The sequence below is a fragment of the Colius striatus genome, chromosome 8 (genome assembly GCF_028858725.1).
Source record: "Colius striatus isolate bColStr4 chromosome 8, bColStr4.1.hap1, whole genome shotgun sequence".
NCBI lineage: Eukaryota > Metazoa > Chordata > Aves > Coliiformes > Coliidae > Colius > Colius striatus.
In genome coordinates, this window is record NC_084766.1 from 37760001 (window position 1) to 37778335 (window position 18335).

The window sequence follows — 18335 nt, forward strand, 5'->3', positions numbered from 1 at the left end:
GAGCCATAGCACAAGAGGGAGTTGTCAAGTGCTCTGCAGTTTCCTTCCATCTTACCGGTCCACGGACAACAAAACCCAGCCACAGCCTTTGCAGGCATGTCCTGGCATTCAAAGCCTGGTATGAATATTCAGCTTAAAGGAGTTGCTGATGCTTGAGGAGTCACTAGTTTGCATAAAGCCTTGCTTGGGTTTGAATTTGGAAATGGGAATCTGGGCAAACTTGCAAAGTGCCATAGACAGGGGGTGTATAAGGCTGGTGCTGAGCATCAGGCTCCTCATTTCCATCAGCTCTGAAATTGTAGTCTGCTCTTGCAAGCACATAGCAAACTGCTATTAAGGTTACTGCGCCAAAAAAATGGGTCAGAATATCAGTTACTACTTGAGTAAAACACCCACTGACTTCCAGCAAGTTTAACCTGCAGAAATACTGCTGGATGAGGTCCAGGGAGAGTTACTTGCTTCTAAGGATAGAATTTGGCCCCACAACCCTTCAGCAGTCTGAAGGGAACTGCATTTAAAACTGTGTTAAACTACAGATCAGAAGCAGCTCCCGTTAACTGGGTTTCAGCATAGCTCAGCCACTTAATGCGAGCCATTGGCCGTTGGGTACAGTGAGAGACAGCTGACTGGTACATTTCCCACTTACATCAGAGATGTAACACATTTATCAATTATTGTTGTGTTTGAGTTTCATTAAGTACTTACTGATGTAAATGCATGTGCAGAGCAGTACTCAGAAAATAGTAGAAGAGCTGGTGCAGGGCTGGGGCAGAACTGGGCACTGAGAGTGCTGCAAGGACATGGTTCATGATGGGTTCACCAACAATGCTACAGTGCAGGGGCCAGTTAACTTCAGCTGCTGTCATCTCTATATGCTGGGTTGATTTGGGGGTTTGAAGTTTTGAGTGCTTATTGACATCTACTTGAATAGTTGCTAGTTCTGTAGTCAAAATGCACTCTGGTTGGCCTTAATTTATCCACAGAAAAAAATGCAGAATGAGTGTAGAACGTTTTCTCTACTGGGGAAAAATGCAACGTTTTCAAGGAACGGCACTCCTTGAGTTATGCCACAGAAATATGCACTGGAAAACCATCTTGGCTGTTGTGACCCGTGGTGTAGGGGTATGCTGGTGAGAAATGCTGTCCAGGATGGTCTTGGGGGGCTCTGCACCCGACTCCAGATGTCTGGCTTCTTTGGCCAACAGATCTGAGTGATATGAGGATGCTACCTTTCAAGTATAAATACTAATTTAGCTAATTGGATGAGCCAGTGGTGGGATTCAGGTAAGTCTTTGTCTGATCCCTTCATTACATACCTGTTGAAATCAAACACCACTTTGCTGGAACTTTTGCCACTTTCATTTTTATAAATACATTGTTGTTTTACTCTAAAGTTGATGTGGGATTATTTAGTCAGTGATAGATACTCTAAAATAACTTTCATTCATAAAGCTCAGTCATTCAAAGTGGCCCCTTGTAGCACAATTGCTCTGGCAGCATGTTGTTAGATAGTTCACAGTGTTAGCAGACAGAATGACTCCACTTCTTTGTACTAACTGCCACCTGCAATTACGCTGTTAAAAGTTACACCAGGACTGGCATTGAAGTAAACTGGATGTTCACCCTGTGCTCCCCACGGTGTAACGTGTTTCTGTGGAGAGTTAAAGGCTACCAGGCTGTCACAGTGAAGCATTTAGGCAGTAACAGCAGGTTTGAGGTAAGTCCCTTCTCTTAGGGGCTTGTAACTTATCTGTGAATATGAATTTCAGATGGGTCCTGGCACACGCACTCCTGGCAGGATGGTGTGTTGCTTTGCCAACCCGCCACGCAGTTGGCAGGGCTGACAGGAATGCAGTTGGGAGAGTTTTGACCAGCGAGTAATGGAACAGTGATATCTGTAGGAGGAAAACGTCCAAGAGGTCACCGCCTGTCATTGAACAGGGTTATTCCGCCTGGAGAAGGCTCTGGGGAGTCTTTCAGTACTCAAAGGGGCTTATGAGAAAGATGGGGAGAGACTTGTAGTAGGATCTGTTGCAATAGGATAAAGGGTAATGTTTTAAACTGAAAGAGGGGAGATTCAGACTAGATAGGAAATAATTGTTTACGAGCAGAATGGTGAAAGACTGGAAAGGTGGCCCAGAGACATGGTAGGAACGTTCAAGGCCAGGTTGGATGGGGCTCTGAGCAACCTGGTGTCGCTGAAGATGTCCCTGCCCACATCAGGGGGGTTGGACTAGATGGCCTTTAAAAGTCTCTTCCAACCGAAACCATCCTATGATTCTATGAAGCCCACCCAGCTGCCTTTGTGATCCCTGGGTGCCGCGGCCACAGCAGCTGGAGGTGGGAATGCGTCCTTGAGGCTGTGGAGACTTGGAAATCCAAATCAGTCTCAGGTCTGACCCTTCCCCATCCCTCAGTCCACCTTCACCCCTGCCTTCCCAGCACAGATCCTGCTCTCAAAAGGAAGTGGTGAGGAGTGTGTTTGCGTGTAAAATCTGACACGCTAGTTGCTTAAATGAGAAGTAGCATCTGACCACACTGGTTGCTGTGTGTTGGCCACAACGTGTTCCTGGGCAAGAGACAGCGGGGAGCCTGGAGGGAGCACAGAGAGTGCTGTAGATGGATGCAGAGGGAGGAAAAAGCCTCAGCTATTGCCATTCACACGACGTGGTTCAGCTCTGCCATTGCCCCTCTGGCATCTGCAGCTCCGGGGTGACATGGGCACCCGCAGCTCACGGAGCTATCGAGTGTTTCCATGGCAGGAGAGAATTTGTGTGTGTTAATTTTTATGTGCGTGTTTTACGGCACTTTATAATGATACTTAACAGCATAAAATGTTGGCACACGCTGAAAACTGGTGAAAGTTCAGCCATCTAATTTGAGCAGGTTATGCTTACAGGCACTCACACTTGCAGACAGTTTAATAACAGTATTTGGCACTGTCTCTTAGAGCTGCTTAAACTAATTAATGCATTTGCTCCCTACAGGATGAAATTGAGTTTTCAGATACATTTATAAAATGATGTGCATGATTGCTAAATATTTCATTCTTTTGAACTATAACTTTGAGTGTTTTATGTGGGTGCAGAGGCAGTGTATATTCTGCCATGAAAAATGTACAGCGGCGCTGGGAAGAGGATAATCCCTGCCCCTGCTTGTCAGAAGAGGATAATCTCTGTCCCTCTTGAAAGATGTTAAAAGGTACTCAATAATTTGGGCATCGCTTGGTGATGCCGTTGCCTGGGGGTACCTGGAGCTGCTCCATCCTCCCACAGCACTCCGTGCCAGCCTCACCCTGACTTCATTCCTACAGGTTTCAGAAAGTTACAGGTCTGTCACGGGGTCCCAGCCCGCTGCCTGCCCTGCCAAAAACCAGGGCAAAAAGGGGAGGTTGTTTTGGACCTGGGCCACGGTGACGAACAGTCGCAGCCTCTCATTGCTCCAGAAGATGACACGGGGCAATAATTCCCCGAGACCCCGGAGCAGGCGAGATTAGCACTAAGCTCTCCCACTTAAAAAGAAGGTTAAAATAATAATAAGTAACAATTTGATTTGAAATAAACCTTTCTGAAGGAATCACAGTAAACAAAATCTGTTTGCCTAAGGAAACCCTCCTAGCAATCAGCTAGTAACACAACTGCTTGTGCTAATGAACCCAAAGCTGTTAATGTGGTTTCTTCAGTTAAATTGATTCATGAATTTTGAAGAGAACATTATCTAATGAATTTTCTTTGAATAGAAAGCAATTAAAAGGACAAATCAGTCTGATTAACCCCAAAGTCACCCTACTGCCACAAATGGTGTACAGTTTGAAATTATATCATAAAAAACTAGAGCAGATTTGCTATCTCTTTGCCCTCTACTAATCCATGTAAATTAATGAACAACAAAGTTAATTTCTTTGATGACCCTTTTCTCGTATCACCTGGATTATGCTGATGTTTAATTTGCTTAATGTTATAATAAAGACTAAACAGATTTTTTTCAATGAAGTGATTATCATTCCCTTCAGTGAGGAAGTGATTTTTATTATTTAACACACACGTAATGGTGTATGGGTTTCCTTTAAGAACAAAATCACGTTTCGCCGTGTTCCTGTGTAACGTAATCAATGTCTTTTTTTGACAACTGAAGAAAGAAAATGTTTTTAATCAGTTTGTGTCGTTGCCAAAGCGGGAGGCTGAAGCTCTCAGCTGGGGAAAGGGGTCTTTTAGTTAGATCTTCAAAGCCTTTCCAAGTGCCTTGGAAGAGCAGTGGGTGTTCAACCCAACTCGAGTCCAAACGCAACCATCAGTTTTCCTTGTGTAAAAAGGATCCTGGGTCTGGAAGGCAAAACCCTGAGCCACAGGAAGGTAAAACCCTGAGATGTAGGAAGGTAAAACCCTGAGATGCAGGAAGGTAAAACCCTGAGCCACAGGAAGGAAAAACCCTGAGATGTAGGAAGGTAAAACCCTGAGATGCAGGAAGGTAAAACCCTGAGCTGCGGGAAGGTAAAACCCTAAGCCACGGGAAGAAGCTGCTCCTAATGCATTTGCTTATTCATTACTTCAGCCGGTGGAACACTTAGGAGCAATTTGCTGGTGAATTAAAATTAAAATAATGGAAGATACATTATATATTTTTTCCTCTCAGAGCCCTGTATCATTAAGGATGTGGCGTTCGTTCAAGGTCACAGCTAGTCCTTACGTTCGGTAATGTCTGCAGCGCTGAGCAGTAGCTTGGGGGTCTCGACTATAAAATGCAGTCAGCCAGGATAATACCGAGTCCACTGGCTCTAGGGCTTCTCTGCCACGTGTCCCAGCTGAAGTTGGAAATTAGCTGGAAATGCGAGGGCTTTGTAAAATAGGTAGAGCCAGTTATTTCTTCCCTTTTTAATTTGACTCTATGCTAATTTATACTCTGCCGATTTAATGGAAAAACCACATTGTGTGAGTTAACTGGATAATTGTACTTGAAGCAAATTAAAGATACAAGAAAATCAAAGCCTTAAATCCTTCCTTTATAGTTACTTGAAGTGCCCCCTCTAGTAATGGTGTGTTTCAATGCAGTGATACAGGGTACAGTGACAGGACAGCCACTTTGGGGTTTGGGGATGCTTCCTCTCGGTGCTTGCAGCCGTGCACACAAACAGTGCTCGCTTCCTCTGCCTTGCAGATTCCTTCACCAAGCAAGTGTTGTGGACCCTGCTGAGAGACGTGAAGTTGGGAGAGGCCGTTTCCTACAAGCAGTTAGCAGACCTCGCCGGCAACAGCAGAGCAGCCAGAGCGGTGGGAGGAGCGATGAGGAGCAATCCTGTAAGTTCACGTCAACTTTCACATGAAGTTGATGGAAGGTGGTGGATTGAGAGAGCTTTGTGGGCTAAATGTCATTAGATTAAATTTATCTGCTTTGAAGACTGGTCTACCATGAGTAATAAGGTCAGTAAGTGTTTTTAATCAGCAATAATGCACAACCCAGTTTAACGTGATTTATTCCTTACCATTTATGGTGTTAGATTTGAAAAGGAAACACTGTGCCTTTAATTCATCAGCCTCTCCACGTTTGGTTGATCTCAGACTTTCTGGTATGTTCTCAGGTGAGGGAAGGCTCACACAGACCTCGCTTTCACAGGGAATGAGTAGCTTTGGTTGTGTTAACAGCAGTCCATCCTCTCTGGCATGGACGTGTCTCTGAAAATGGGGAAGTGGAGGGATTTTAAATCATGTAGGTACACTTTTGAATCAAATCCTTGATTGTTAATGTGGGGGATTGTTTTTCCCCGTGTGTTCCAAACCAGCTGTAAATGGCATTTCTCCACTAGATGTAGGTGAGTTGCCTGGATTGGAACCAACAGGAGACAGCAGCACTCTAGGTTGGGGCCTATGGATTTTGGAAAAAACAGTATGTTGCAATACTTGGTCTCTGTCTTCCCGGAAATTACCTTTTCCCTTTTAGTTGACCAGGTTTAGATTTCCAGCTTTGTGCACCTGAACCCCACGGATCTTGGTGAGAATCAGTGGGTCCTACATCCAAGCGTGTCCCAGTTTGGACCCTGTTAGGTTAGCCCCATCCTCAACTGGAGGGCTTCCAGGTTGAACCTGTACTAGCTAAGCAGGGAGGAGGCAGGTTGGTTCCTAAAACCAACAGCATCTGTGTTTTGGACTGCAAAAGCCTCGTCTGCAGGACGAGACCTGCCGTGGTTCCTCCAGGCAGCCCTGCACGTGGTGCCTGGGCACATGCTGGTGGGACTGGTGCTGCAGCCCACCAGTGCCCCTGCAGAGGAAAGGGAAAGCTTTCCTGCAAAGAGAAGGGCACTCTCTCTGCCTTCACACATTCCTCCCCTTGTGCCTTGCCTTCAAAAACAAATGAAAAACTTTGATTTCTATTAATATCCCCATGGCCTTTTTAGGCATTCTTCAACATGTTTTCCCTCATTACTGCTTGCCCCGAGCAACACGTGTCTCCTCTCCTCCACTCCAGCACTGTACCTGCCAGAATCTCTGACCTCCTGGGTTGTTTTGACGTTCTGTCCTATCAGTATTTGCTTTAATAAGGTACATCTGAGACTGCAATGTGTGGTTGCAAAGTGGGTTGGAGGCAGTGGCTTTACATACAGAAATAATAAAGGTTGAGAGGTGTTTGCAGTGCCACATATTGTCTTTATATATTTTGCCTCATTCATAAAATTAACCTGCACGTTACGGCTCGTAGGTCTGAGAGACTATGTGGAGATTTACACGGGAAGGATGAGAAACACAGTGGATAGGTGCTGGCATTGAAGTGCAGAAGGACTCTGTGTTTGCATGTGGAGTCCGCATGAAACTGCAGATTAACTACAGGAGACGTGTAGTGATAGAAACGTGGTTTGGAATGGGCAGGGCTCTCGTTGCAGTACTGATTTATTATTTTTTCTAATCATCAGCTTTCTGATATGAAGTAGTGGTGTGGTATTATATTAATACAGCTCTTTTTCCCCTAAAGCTATACGTTATTATCTATAATATACTTAAATTTTTTCTGCTGGGGTCAGAAAACACTGCAGCTGTGGTACGGGGTGGGAAATAACAACCATAAGGTAGGACCCCATTTAAAACAAAATTGCAGTAGCTTTGCTGTATATTTTCAGAACTATTTTCATCTTTCCTCACGGGGAAAAAGCAGGAATTTTCACACCACAACCTGCTGTTACCGCTACTTTGGATGCTGCTGCTCCACTGCAGCCTGAGGGCAAAGCTGGGTACATTTCTAGGCGATAGCAATTACATATCCTTTTGCACAACACTATATTGTTATTCTTTGAGAACTGTTTCCTGTAGGTTTGCATTGTATTGCCTTATCTTAATGTACACCATATTATATTGGAAAGCATTCCATCACATTAAAATAGTTTGTATTGTCAAGTGCAATACAGTGTATTGACAAAACGCAGCTTTATGCTGCTTACAGGAACTGTTTCTTAGGAAAATCTGATACACCCTTGAAATATCAGGGTGTACTTCTTTATTGAGCTTAGAACCTTCAACCCATTAGGCATCATGTGAGCTCCTCTGGCAGTGTACTACCTGCGTAGAATTGTGGGATGCCCGTGAACGTTGTACTCGTGCAAATGCACTTGCAGCCTGTTTATCAGATGAGATATTGAGCTTTGAATCTAACTAAACAGTTCATTAAACCGAACACGTCATCTGGGCTGCAGCGTCGTTAACGTATCAGCGCAGAATGCAAAGAGCTGCGGTGGCAACAACTGCTACACCTGCAACGCCAGCTTGGGGAGGGAAACACCGGGTCTGAGGAGCACTTGCTTCAAAATTGTTGCAGAAATTTGATGTTTTGCTAAGCAGCAGATGAGTGATTTTTGTTCATGGGAGAGAAGCCGACACCAATGAATTACTCATATTGCAAATTGGAAGCAAAAGGGAATGCCTCTGTTAGTGGCTGCTGCAGAAGCTGTGCAGAATAGCAGCATCATGGCATGTCTGCACCTTGAGATGCTTCCTGTGATTAAAGGACTAAATTATAAACACAATGACTTAAATCATAAACACGATTTGATGAAGGTAGCAATAACAGTGCTTGAAATAAACCCCGGCCTGGCATTGCTTTATTACTCACGTGTGCTGATCAAATCGTGTCGCTCGCCTTTTCCCACAAAATACAAGAACACTTCTCCAAGTCAGGGGCTGGTCTTTCATTTTAGTATGGGGTATTCCACGGATTTGCCTCTGTAGTTGGGTTGTGTCACACAATTCACAGGATGACCTTCAACTCTATGAGGAGATGGAATAGGTACCAGCAGCAAATGCGACATCTTGGCCTTGATTTATGCCGAGGTCGTGGTGGGGATGGCTCACCTTTAGCAAGAGAAGCTTGGAATAGTTTACTGTGGTTCGGATTGATTGCGAGGTCTGTGGTCCTCCAAGGGAACCCATAAAGTTCAATTAAAAATCTCATTAGACTGGTATAGGAGGATCAAAAAGAAATCACAGAGACTCATGGGAAATGGCGAATGTTGGGCTGATTAGTCCAAGGCCATCCTAAATGACTGTTCTGTGCCTTAAATAAGACATCTTCAGCATTCTGTTAACGGCAGCCCCTGCAGCTGCACGCCGTGGTTGGCATGTTCCCTCTGGTTGTGTTATTGTTCAGGCGAAAGCTCGGCTTGGTGTATGGCTGGATGCTGATGTCCATCCGTCCCAAGTCAAGGATAGTATTCAGCCAAAGCATCTTCAGCATTGGAGACCACACGGAGTAAGCTTGCATTTGCCAGAACACTCTGAGGATGGATTTGAAACGTTGTGGGCACCTAAAGCTCCTCGTGCCTTCCTTCTTCCAGCAGCAGTAACCCGGGGCTCGTGCTGGGTCACACCATGTGCCTGTTTCTGTCAGGGCAGAGCGGGGGAAAAAGCAATAGGACATGAGCAAAGTGAAAGATGATGTTTTGCTAAGCGTGCTGCTTGTTCTGTGCCGTAAGGTGGTATTTCAGCTGTTTCCATCCGGGCCAGACTGGCCTGGCTGTGACAGGCTGGCGGTTTGTGGAGGCCTCCAGCCCATCAGCAGTCTAATGGGACGGTCAGCTTTCCCTTGCCTCAAATTGAAAACTCTTAACGAGCGGAGGGCCGCGGTGGAGCACCGCTCCGCTCCGTCCTCAGACACAGTTTGCTAAATGCAGTTCAAAGGCGATCGATACCTTGTGCAGGGAGGTTTTTTTCCCCACCTTTTTGCTAAACAAACGCATTATCGGGGAGTTAGTTTATTCACAGATTGCCACGAGCGTTAATGACCGCCCGAGTCTTGTTCTGCCAGTCACCCAGATGGCTGTTGATAAAGATTTAGCATCATGTTCGGAGTGTCAGGGCTGTCAGTAGTGCTGAACCATTTGACCAGAAGAAAAAACGCACAGGGAGCTATTGATTACAGCTTCTCAGTGTCACTTGTTCACCAGGATTTAGGTATTGATGAGGCTGCAAGTGAAAACAAGCTCTTTCCCTTGTGGGCCTCTACCCAGAAGAACAAAAGCAAAGTTGGAGAAAATATTCAGCTGGTGCCCAAATCAGAGGAGCTCCGTTATTGATCCCAGGGCCCCTTCATGTTATTTTTGTTGGAGACAAATCTATGGGTTTGGAAGTTTTATAGCGTTTGAGGTAGGGTCTGTGGTAAGTGATGGATCCATGTATTAGATGAATTAGATTTCACAGCGTGAGGATTTCGGCACAGCTATAATATTATGAGCTGCTTGGTTATTGATAAAAATTACATTAAATGTAGCTGAGGCATTAAAGCTCCAGACTAGGGTAGTACTCCCTCTAAAATGTCCTTAGGGCCCTAATAAATTTTAGCAGGTTTAATTATTTTTAGTAGTCTGAAAGTTGTCACCACAATTAAGCCAAACTGAAGCAATATTCAATATTTTTGAATTACAGCACTGATACAGCCTTTGTGCCAGGTTTTCTTTCCCACCCCACGCTGCAGAGGGTGAGGTATGAGTGACTGCAGGTGTTACGACAAACTCGGAGTGAAATTCTTTATTTTGGGCCTGGGAAAAGCTGCCTTTCTTTCATACCCTCCTCCTCTTGCTTGAGGCTCAGCCACACATCCCTGCATTTCTGAAAAGATCATGCTGACCTAGGGACATCCAGGGCCTCCCCTATGGCATGCCAGCTCATGCCACCTGAAAATAAAGTCCTTCTTTTTCCTCCTCTTGGGCGCACCTTCCATCTTCTCACACAATTTAGCAGGAGAAGTCATCCATCAACTCACCTCCCTGTCACAATTTCCCAGTACTTAGACCCAGTGTTCAAGTGAGGGGTAGCAGGGAACTGGCTCAGAAAGAGGACTCAGCTCCTGTCTGTAGCAAGGTGCATAGCCTCAGCATCAAAATACCTGCTTTACTTTTAAATCTGTTTTAAAGAATTGCAGATTACCCCTGGAGATCTTTTACAGTGTGTTATTATGGCTCGTTATGGCTTTGCCACTCAGGAAAACCTGCCTGCAGCCACTTGCACACACATGGGGTGGCAAGGTTGGAGAAATCCCCAAACAGACAAACACTTACAAAACCAGCTTCTTTAAAGAAGTCCTCGAGCAGGCACGGGTTGGCATGGTCCAGAGTGCAGGTGTTAGTGGTACTCACTGGAGTTGTCGTGGTCGTGTGATTCACTTGTGACGTTGCCAACTCCAAACAGAGCAGCTCTTACAAGCGTCTCTTCGCTAAACCTTGACTGGCAGTGAGCAGCTACGCAGCTTCCCGTTCAATGGCGTGGCCTGTGAGCTGAGGTGGACGTTTTAGATCTCATCCATTGAAACTGAGCCAACCAAAAAGAACCCTAACGTTCCTCCCCCAGTTCAGAATGGCCTGCCCCAGAGGCTGTTCAGCTGCTTCGGAGTTTGGGTGTCCCAGGCTGAGATACGAGCATGGCTTCAGCTGTACTGAAACAACTGTTAAACGGGATTAAAGTCAGTCAGTGTAAAGTGGCGTCATTTGGCTGTGTCTCTGTGTAAATAAATTAGACTTTTTGACTTGAAATACCCAAATTTGTGAAAACTGCCCTTTTTGGTGAGTTATTGTTCTCACAGCTGTATGGCTGCAATCGAATTACTGTGCAGTTACCAAAACGCATGCGGCGTGATTAGAGAGGATGGATTGCATTCTTTATGGTGTGTACTTCAACTATGATAATCACCAGTAATAAATTTGTTTGTTTAAGATGTGTTTCCGTCCCACTCTGCGTTACCAGTCTGTGGTGTAAAGTCCTTACATTGATTTTTCAGAATCTGAGACATTTGGCTGTAAATGATACAAAGGAGAAGGCGTGAGGTGGGGGGGAGGAAAGAGTTCTCAAATTGGTTAGGTGTGAATTAAATCTCTCCTGTTGTAGGTTTTAAAAATTCACAACCCATTTTGGATTTACTTGCTGTTAAATAATAAATAGCACCTTGTTCTGAGATAGAATGTTTCAGCAGTGCACGATGAGGTGCTGCAGCAAGAGGAGATCTGCCAGGGGAGCTGGGGCTCGGGGAGGTCGCTCCTGGATATGCTTTTCTCAATGGTCTGTTTTTGTCCACAAATGATGTTCTCTTCTAATCCTGGTAAGAGGATTTCATACTCTTCCTGGACCTCCTCGCTATCCTCCTGTGCGTTGTGGGTCTGTGGGGCTTTGTCACCCACCCTGAGTGCTGAGGTCTCAGCTGCTGGAGGAGGCTGGCACGGGGCAGGAAAATCTGCTGCTCGCAGAAAAGTTTTTCTATATGGGATTTATCACATTGGTAAGGGATTTTACCCTTTGAAGGCTTTACATCATTTTTTATGTATTAAAATAGCTCCTAATACTTATTTTTCCCTAAGAACTGGATTGGTCTTCCAGCAGCTCAGCATGGCCCTGACTCCTGGTTGAGTGGTGGGTTTATGGGCACCTGCCCCAGCCACTACTCCTCTTGGCCTCACCCTTTTTCTCTCCTTCTTGTTTTTGTGTGCTTGGCAGATCCCCATCATCATCCCTTGCCACAGGGTGATTTGCAGCAGCGGGCAGAGTGGCAACTACGGAGGAGGAAACCTGATGAAAGAGTGGCTTTTGTCGCACGAGAAGCTCCAGAAAGAGAAGTTAGCATATTGATGCGGCTCAGGCACGGCTGCTAACCAGCCAAGACACACAGCCATGGATACTTGCCTTATAACAAGCTCTCAGAGCGCCCAGCAGAATTCAGAAAAATGGTAAATATTTGAGTGACATATAAATATAATGCAACATCCGAAGTGAAATGTGTGGTGGCACCACTGTATTAAAAAAGCGGGATGCGTCCTGAGGGATGCAGCTCGTCTGCCCTTTCTTGTTTTTACATTTTACAGCAGAATGACTACAGCGGTCCAGGCCTGTTGTTGCATGGATTCTGTTCCCATCTCCAGCCCTGTTTTGTTCTATTTTTAATGTCCATTAAAGCGCGGGTAAGGCAGTGGGAGGGACGTGGCGAAGGCGAGGGGCAAGCCTTCCCCCCAGGAGGCACAGCCCGGCCCCGCGCGCCTGGCCCTGCCAGCCTCCTGCCCAGCGCTCCCTCACACACACCAAAAATCCCTGACGTGGGCTTCTACCTAAGCGGGAGGTAACGGAGTACATCAAGGTGCATTCAACAGCGAGTGGCTGTTGAACTGGCTTTTCTTTTCAGACTGGGAGAGCTGGGAATAGAAACGTTTGCCTTTTTGTGAATGGTGCACAACTGCTGAAGAAGTGTGTTTTAAGGAAGCGGTTTGATTAGCACAACACGGGCAAAACACGGGCAAGCTAGTAGTTGTGTCTTTATCAGCAGCACATTTCCTTTTATCATTTGATTTGTTAACTGTAGATTTCTGCATTTCTCTGTTAGGGGAAGCTTTATTTCCTGTGGCCTCTCTGTAGGTAGGATTCCAGAGATATTACAAGTAAATTTTGAGGTGGTTGAAGCAGGGTTCTCTGCAAGTACGAGCCACCAGAAGCTGAAATTTTCAGTATGGGAATCGTAAATCCTAACATGGAAATACTGGGGGTTTTTTCTTTATGTGTTTTATCATATTTTCATAGATGTCTCTTTAGAAGGACCATTGCTAACCAAGAAATTATTGTGTTACCGTGCGTTAGTTAATACAGGAGTATTGATATCTCGGAATTACTTCAATAAAAGAACTGCTTTGCATGTGCAAGTGTCTTTGTGTATGTTTATAAATAAAACACGGTATGTGATATATGGAGAAAATAAACTATACCCAACTGTACAATATAAAGCTGTATTTTTATCAAGGGTTTCTGGTGGCAATATAAACCACGAAAGCAAAGCTCAAGTGGTTTGTACGTGTCACCAGAACCCCGAGATAAAAATATAGCCTTATAATATGTACAGTTTGGGTGTATTTTTATTTTTTTTATATATAATACATGTTACCAACAAAAGAACACAGCAGCAAATGTAAACTTTAACCTTTCTCACATCTACATCTCTTGCCTGTTTTTCTTAAGGTGTTTGCTTTTTCAGGGATGTGTCTTGTTTTTGCAGCGGCCCTGACTCAGAGCACTGGTTTTCCAAGGCAGGTAACGTATTGCCAAGGACAACACCCAACTTGTTAGTAAAATTGGGGTCTGGATCAGAATATTTCTCTGCAGTGGATGGGGAGGCATCAGGCAGGGACAGAGAGGGATGAGCAGGGACGGGCAGGGACAAGCATGGGCAGACTGGGACAGGCAGGGAGGGACATGGAGAGGCAGGGATGGACACGATGGACAGGGATGGACACGATGGACAGGGATGGACACGGATGGACAGGGATGGACACGATGGGCAGGGCCGGGGAGTGCTGCCCGCGCTGCCCAACAGAGGGCGCCCCGGCGCAGGGGAAGGCCGCGCGGCGGCCCGCTGCCCCACAGGCCGCGTCGCTGTGGGCTGAGGCGGCGGCGGCCGCTCCCGTACCGGCGCTGCCCGTCGGCTCGAGCACAGAGAGCCATTAACCACACAGCCTTCCGCAGAATGAAGCGTTGCTGAGACAGATAGCGCAGGGTTTGGGTCCGGGCTTGGCCCTCATGCTGCGCCCAGGGCTCCCTGGCAGAGGTGCCTGCGCCAACCAAAGTGGAGGCTGCAGCAGCCAGTGGAAGCACGGAGCTGAGGGCAGTGCCCAAAGTCCCTGTCCCGGGTCTGTCCCAGAGTGTGTGACAGAAACACGTGGGCTGTGGTGACTGCAATGGGGCTCCTTGGCCCTATGGATCCCCCCTGCCCTGCCCAGCCCTGCTTTGAGCTGCCCCTCACACCCACCTCTCGCCCCTTCCCACACACCGTCAGCAAAGACTCAAAAGTAATGTTTGTTTTGGCAGAACAGCATCTGTAATGAAATAGCCGTCCTTGACCATGGAAGAAACCGCATTTTGCAGCAGGTCACCCTCTCCCCCCACCACCACCAGTCTGTGTTTTCCACACAAAACAGGCTCTGCAGCCAGCATGGGGCCAACAGAAGTGTTTTCAAAGGCCTGTGTTGCATTTCCTGCATCAGATATACAACAGAATTGCAGCTACGCTGGTCATATTGTTTTGTGTTGGAATGAAAAGTGCCGATTCCACACCCAACGTATCTGTACTGAATGGAGGAGGGCCCCAGGCTTGGGGATTGTCACAGGTCACTTTCCCGCGAGCAGGGCTTGCAACGTGATGAGCTCATACTGGAGGCATCTTGAACAGAAAACCAATTCATTGTAGGGGTAGGGATGTTTTCAGATATGTGCCCAAAGTCTCTTCTCTCATGTCACCAATTTGTTAGGAATTGGAGGAATTGGTCATCTGATCAGGGCGAGAAAGATTTGGCCCATAACATTTCCATTTCATTTTTCTAAGCAGTTCTCAAGCACTTTTTAAGGGGTATTTGGTTTTTTGGTGTATCAGTTGAAAAAGGAACAGGGACATAGGACCAGAACTGCCACGTTCCAAATGGTATTAAGTTGTGGACAAGGAGCAGTAATTGTAAACCACTGTTTCTGTTAACAGCCCAGATCATTATTTCTTCTAGAAATATCTCCGATCTTTACATTTAATCATTTTTTTCCCGGTGCTTTACCACATTTTAGTTATAACCTTTATGGTGTGTATTGCACCCAGGCCTGGGTGTTAAAGTGTTTCACTTGTTGTGAGAGGTGGTGCTGCAGCTCTGCTGGTTTAAAGAAAATGCAAGAGAAGAATAAACCTATAGAAAGATCGCCTGAAAACTTACAGCGCAGTTAATCCAGGGGGAGTCCTGTAAGATTTATGTACTATTTCAAGAGTAATTTCTCAGTAAGAATCTTACAGGAATATAAAAATCCTCGAAGAATTGCATTTACAGATTTAATTGTAATTCCTTTTATATTCTCACAGAAATTGAATAGAAACAACCGTTCAAAGGCTTCTGTGCTGAGGTGCCCTGCCGGTGCTGGAGTGGCTGCACCCTCCACTCCCTGCTGCTGCCACCGCCTTCAAAAACAATGGAAAATGTTACTGACAGGACCCTCACTTGCCATTAAAGCCCAGAGATTGTTTCGGTTAGGTCGGTGTGCTTGTCAAAGCCTGTCAAAGGGCCGTGTGCTGTTTTGGTCTCAAATCACAGGCGTGGATTATGAGTACAGGATAAACGGGCTTCCTTGGTGCCTTCAAAAAGGAGCATTTTTCCTGGGTTCTCTCTCTGTTTTTTTTCTTTTGCAGGACACTTGCCCTCACAGAACCTTTAATCCCTCGCTGCCCCAAAGTCGGGCGTTTCCAGATGATTGGCTTTTCATACCACTGTTTTTGCTGAGCACCATTTTTTAGCGAGGAGCAAAGCCACCGGTTTTTGTCCCAGCTTTCAAAACCCCTTTTTTATCCCCAAATTAATATTACAGTGAGGAGGGGCACCCTTGTCCCCAGTGCTGCAGACTGAATGACTCCAGTCCTTCCCAGTGCAGGGGGATGCTGAGGAAGCCTGATGCAGACCAGCCCCCATCCCGCGTGAGGTAACATGGGGCTGGCAGCGCCTTGGGTTGATGAAAGGGTATCATTAACAAGCCTCTAAGGTCTCTCATTAATGGCTAGGTTGGGTGGGAGAGGTGGGGTTTTTTCACTGAAAAAAGCCAGAAGACAAAAAATTCCACCTGGGCAGTAACTCAGATCGATCCGTACAGGATGCTTCGTTATCAATTTTTAAAACCTATTTAAGTTATTTTAAACAGGGCTTTTTATTTGCTGCTGTGAGTAGTCCCTGAGCATGGCAGAGGGCTGCCAGGAGCGTGGGAGACAACTCCTGGGCTCATCTCCTTAACCAGTCTTCATCTAACCTGCAGAAAAGCATAGAATCATAGAGTTGTTTTGGTTGGAAAAGCTCCTTAAGCTCATCAAATCCAAGCCCTCCCCTCACTCTGCCAAGCCCACCACTAACCCATCGCCCTCTGCTCCACGGCTTTGGGATCCCTCCAGGGATGGGCACTCCCCCACCTCCCTGGGCAGCCTGGGACAGCATCTAACCACCCTATCAGGGAAAAAAGTTCTTCCTCATTCCCAATCTAAACCTCCCCTGCTGCAGCTGGAGCCCATTTCCTCTCATCCTGTCATTCATTACTGGAGAGAAGAGACTGACCCCCACCCTGCTGCAACCCCCTTTCAAGGTAGTTGTAGAGAGTGATCATGTCTCAGCCTCCTCTTCTCCAGGCTAAATAATCCCAGTTCCCTCAGCCTCACCTCATAAGATTTGCTCTGCAGACTTTTCGCCAGCTTCCTTGCCCGAACGAAGCGGACAGAAGTAGGTCCATCACCTCCACCCTGGCCACGGATGCTGCGAGGTGCCAGGCCAGCACAAGGAGCCCGTCAATCTGGGCCCGTGCTGGCATTATATAGGCTGCATCACCTGAGGTGCCATTGCTCTTTTGCTGAAAGTATTGCTGCAAATTGCACGTAGGTAGCAGGGAGTTAAAAAGCAGAGCTCTTGCTCGCTAAGTCAGCGTGGGCTTGACGAGAGAAGAAGCTGAGGGCCGGGCCCAGAGCAGGGGCTGTGCCCAGCCCAGCCCCGGGCAGCCCCTGCGGATGAAGGTCAGCCCAAGGTAGGCACCAGCCAAGGTTAGACGGGCTGAGAGAGGCAGCGTGTAATTAAAGTAACCCTCAGCATGACCCCCAAGTGCAGAACTGGTGGTGGTTACTGAGAAAAACAGCTGCAAGCCTTTTATCTAAGGCAGAGCAACCCCGCAATGATGTAATTTTCACTTCCCGAAGAAGGCCAAGCTGACCCAGTTCCATCCAGAACTCATCTCTCAGTTCAGAGGAGCCACTGGAGCCACTCAGGTCTGGGTCCCCACTGTATTTCCATTGGTGCACACTGTGGTGCTTTGGAAAATTATTGCTTTTGTTGATTGACTTTGCTGTTGTGACTGAGCTTTCCTGGGATCCTCAGCGTTGATTACGGCCCAGAACTTGTAAAGGTGTGAGCCTCAAACACGGTCCTTATTTCTGCTTTCATGTAGCAAACACATTGTTCATGCTTTTGAAATTGCAGCCAGCGTGATGCCTAAAAGCAGATTTAAACTGGGGGGCAATGGGCAAGCAGCCCATTGGTGCAGTGATGTGATTTCTTAGCTAATGCCCAGCAAAGAAATCCCTTCGTCCTTTCTGAGCAGAACACTCACAGAACCAAATTTGACGCAAAACCATTTTAGGTTTTTGGTTAAGATACACTTCTCATGTGACCTGAGGTAGCACTTCACCCAAAGTGTGCGTGTCCTGGGGTTTCTCTAGGTAGAGGCCTCAAGATTTAGAGGTTTTTAAGAATAGAATATTGCACCAGTTCTAGATTCCCCAGCACAAGACAGAAAAGGAGGTGCTGGAGAGAATCCAGCACAGGGCTACCAAGATGCTGAGGGGACTGGAACATCTCTCATATGAGGAAAAGCTTTGGGACCTCGGGCTGTTCAGCCTGGAGAAGACTGAGGGGGGACCTGATCAGTGCTGATCAATACCTAAAGATGTTGGGTGGATAGGGCCAGTGTTTGTTGTGTGGTGTCCAGTGCCAAGACAAGGGGTAACGGGCACAAGCTGGAACACAGCAAGTGCCACTGACACGGGAGGAGAAAGTCCTTTGGTGCTGAGGTGAGGGAGCCCTGGCCCAGGCTGCCCAGGGAGGATGTGGGGGCTCCTTCTCAGGAGGTTTCCAACCCCACCTGGACACATTCCCATGCCCCCTGAGCGAGAGGAACCTGCTTTAGCAGGGGGTTGTGCTGGAGCAGCTCTGCAGGGCCCTGCTGCACCTCCATCATTCTGGGATTCTGGTTGCAGCGTGAGCTGTTGTACTGAACATTCATTTACACACAGAGTTAGAAGGGCACAGTAACAAACTTTGGAAGATGGCTGGTGCCTGA

The 18335-nt window shown here is 46.7% G+C and overlaps 1 protein-coding gene across 2 annotated transcripts in view; it reads left to right on the top strand.

The window, feature by feature from the left end:
- MGMT (O-6-methylguanine-DNA methyltransferase) overlaps positions 1 to 13147 on the top strand; it is a 147687-nt gene extending 134540 nt beyond the window's left edge. For both annotated transcript variants that reach the window (XM_062001300.1, XM_062001299.1), the window contains exons 5-6: positions 5155 to 5294; positions 11958 to 13147. In XM_062001300.1, the coding sequence (XP_061857284.1) occupies positions 5155 to 5294; positions 11958 to 12089 (272 nt within the window). In that variant the 3' untranslated portion in view covers positions 12090 to 13147. The remainder of the gene's footprint in view (positions 1 to 5154; positions 5295 to 11957) is intronic.
- The last annotated feature ends 5188 nt before the right edge of the window (positions 13148 to 18335 follow it).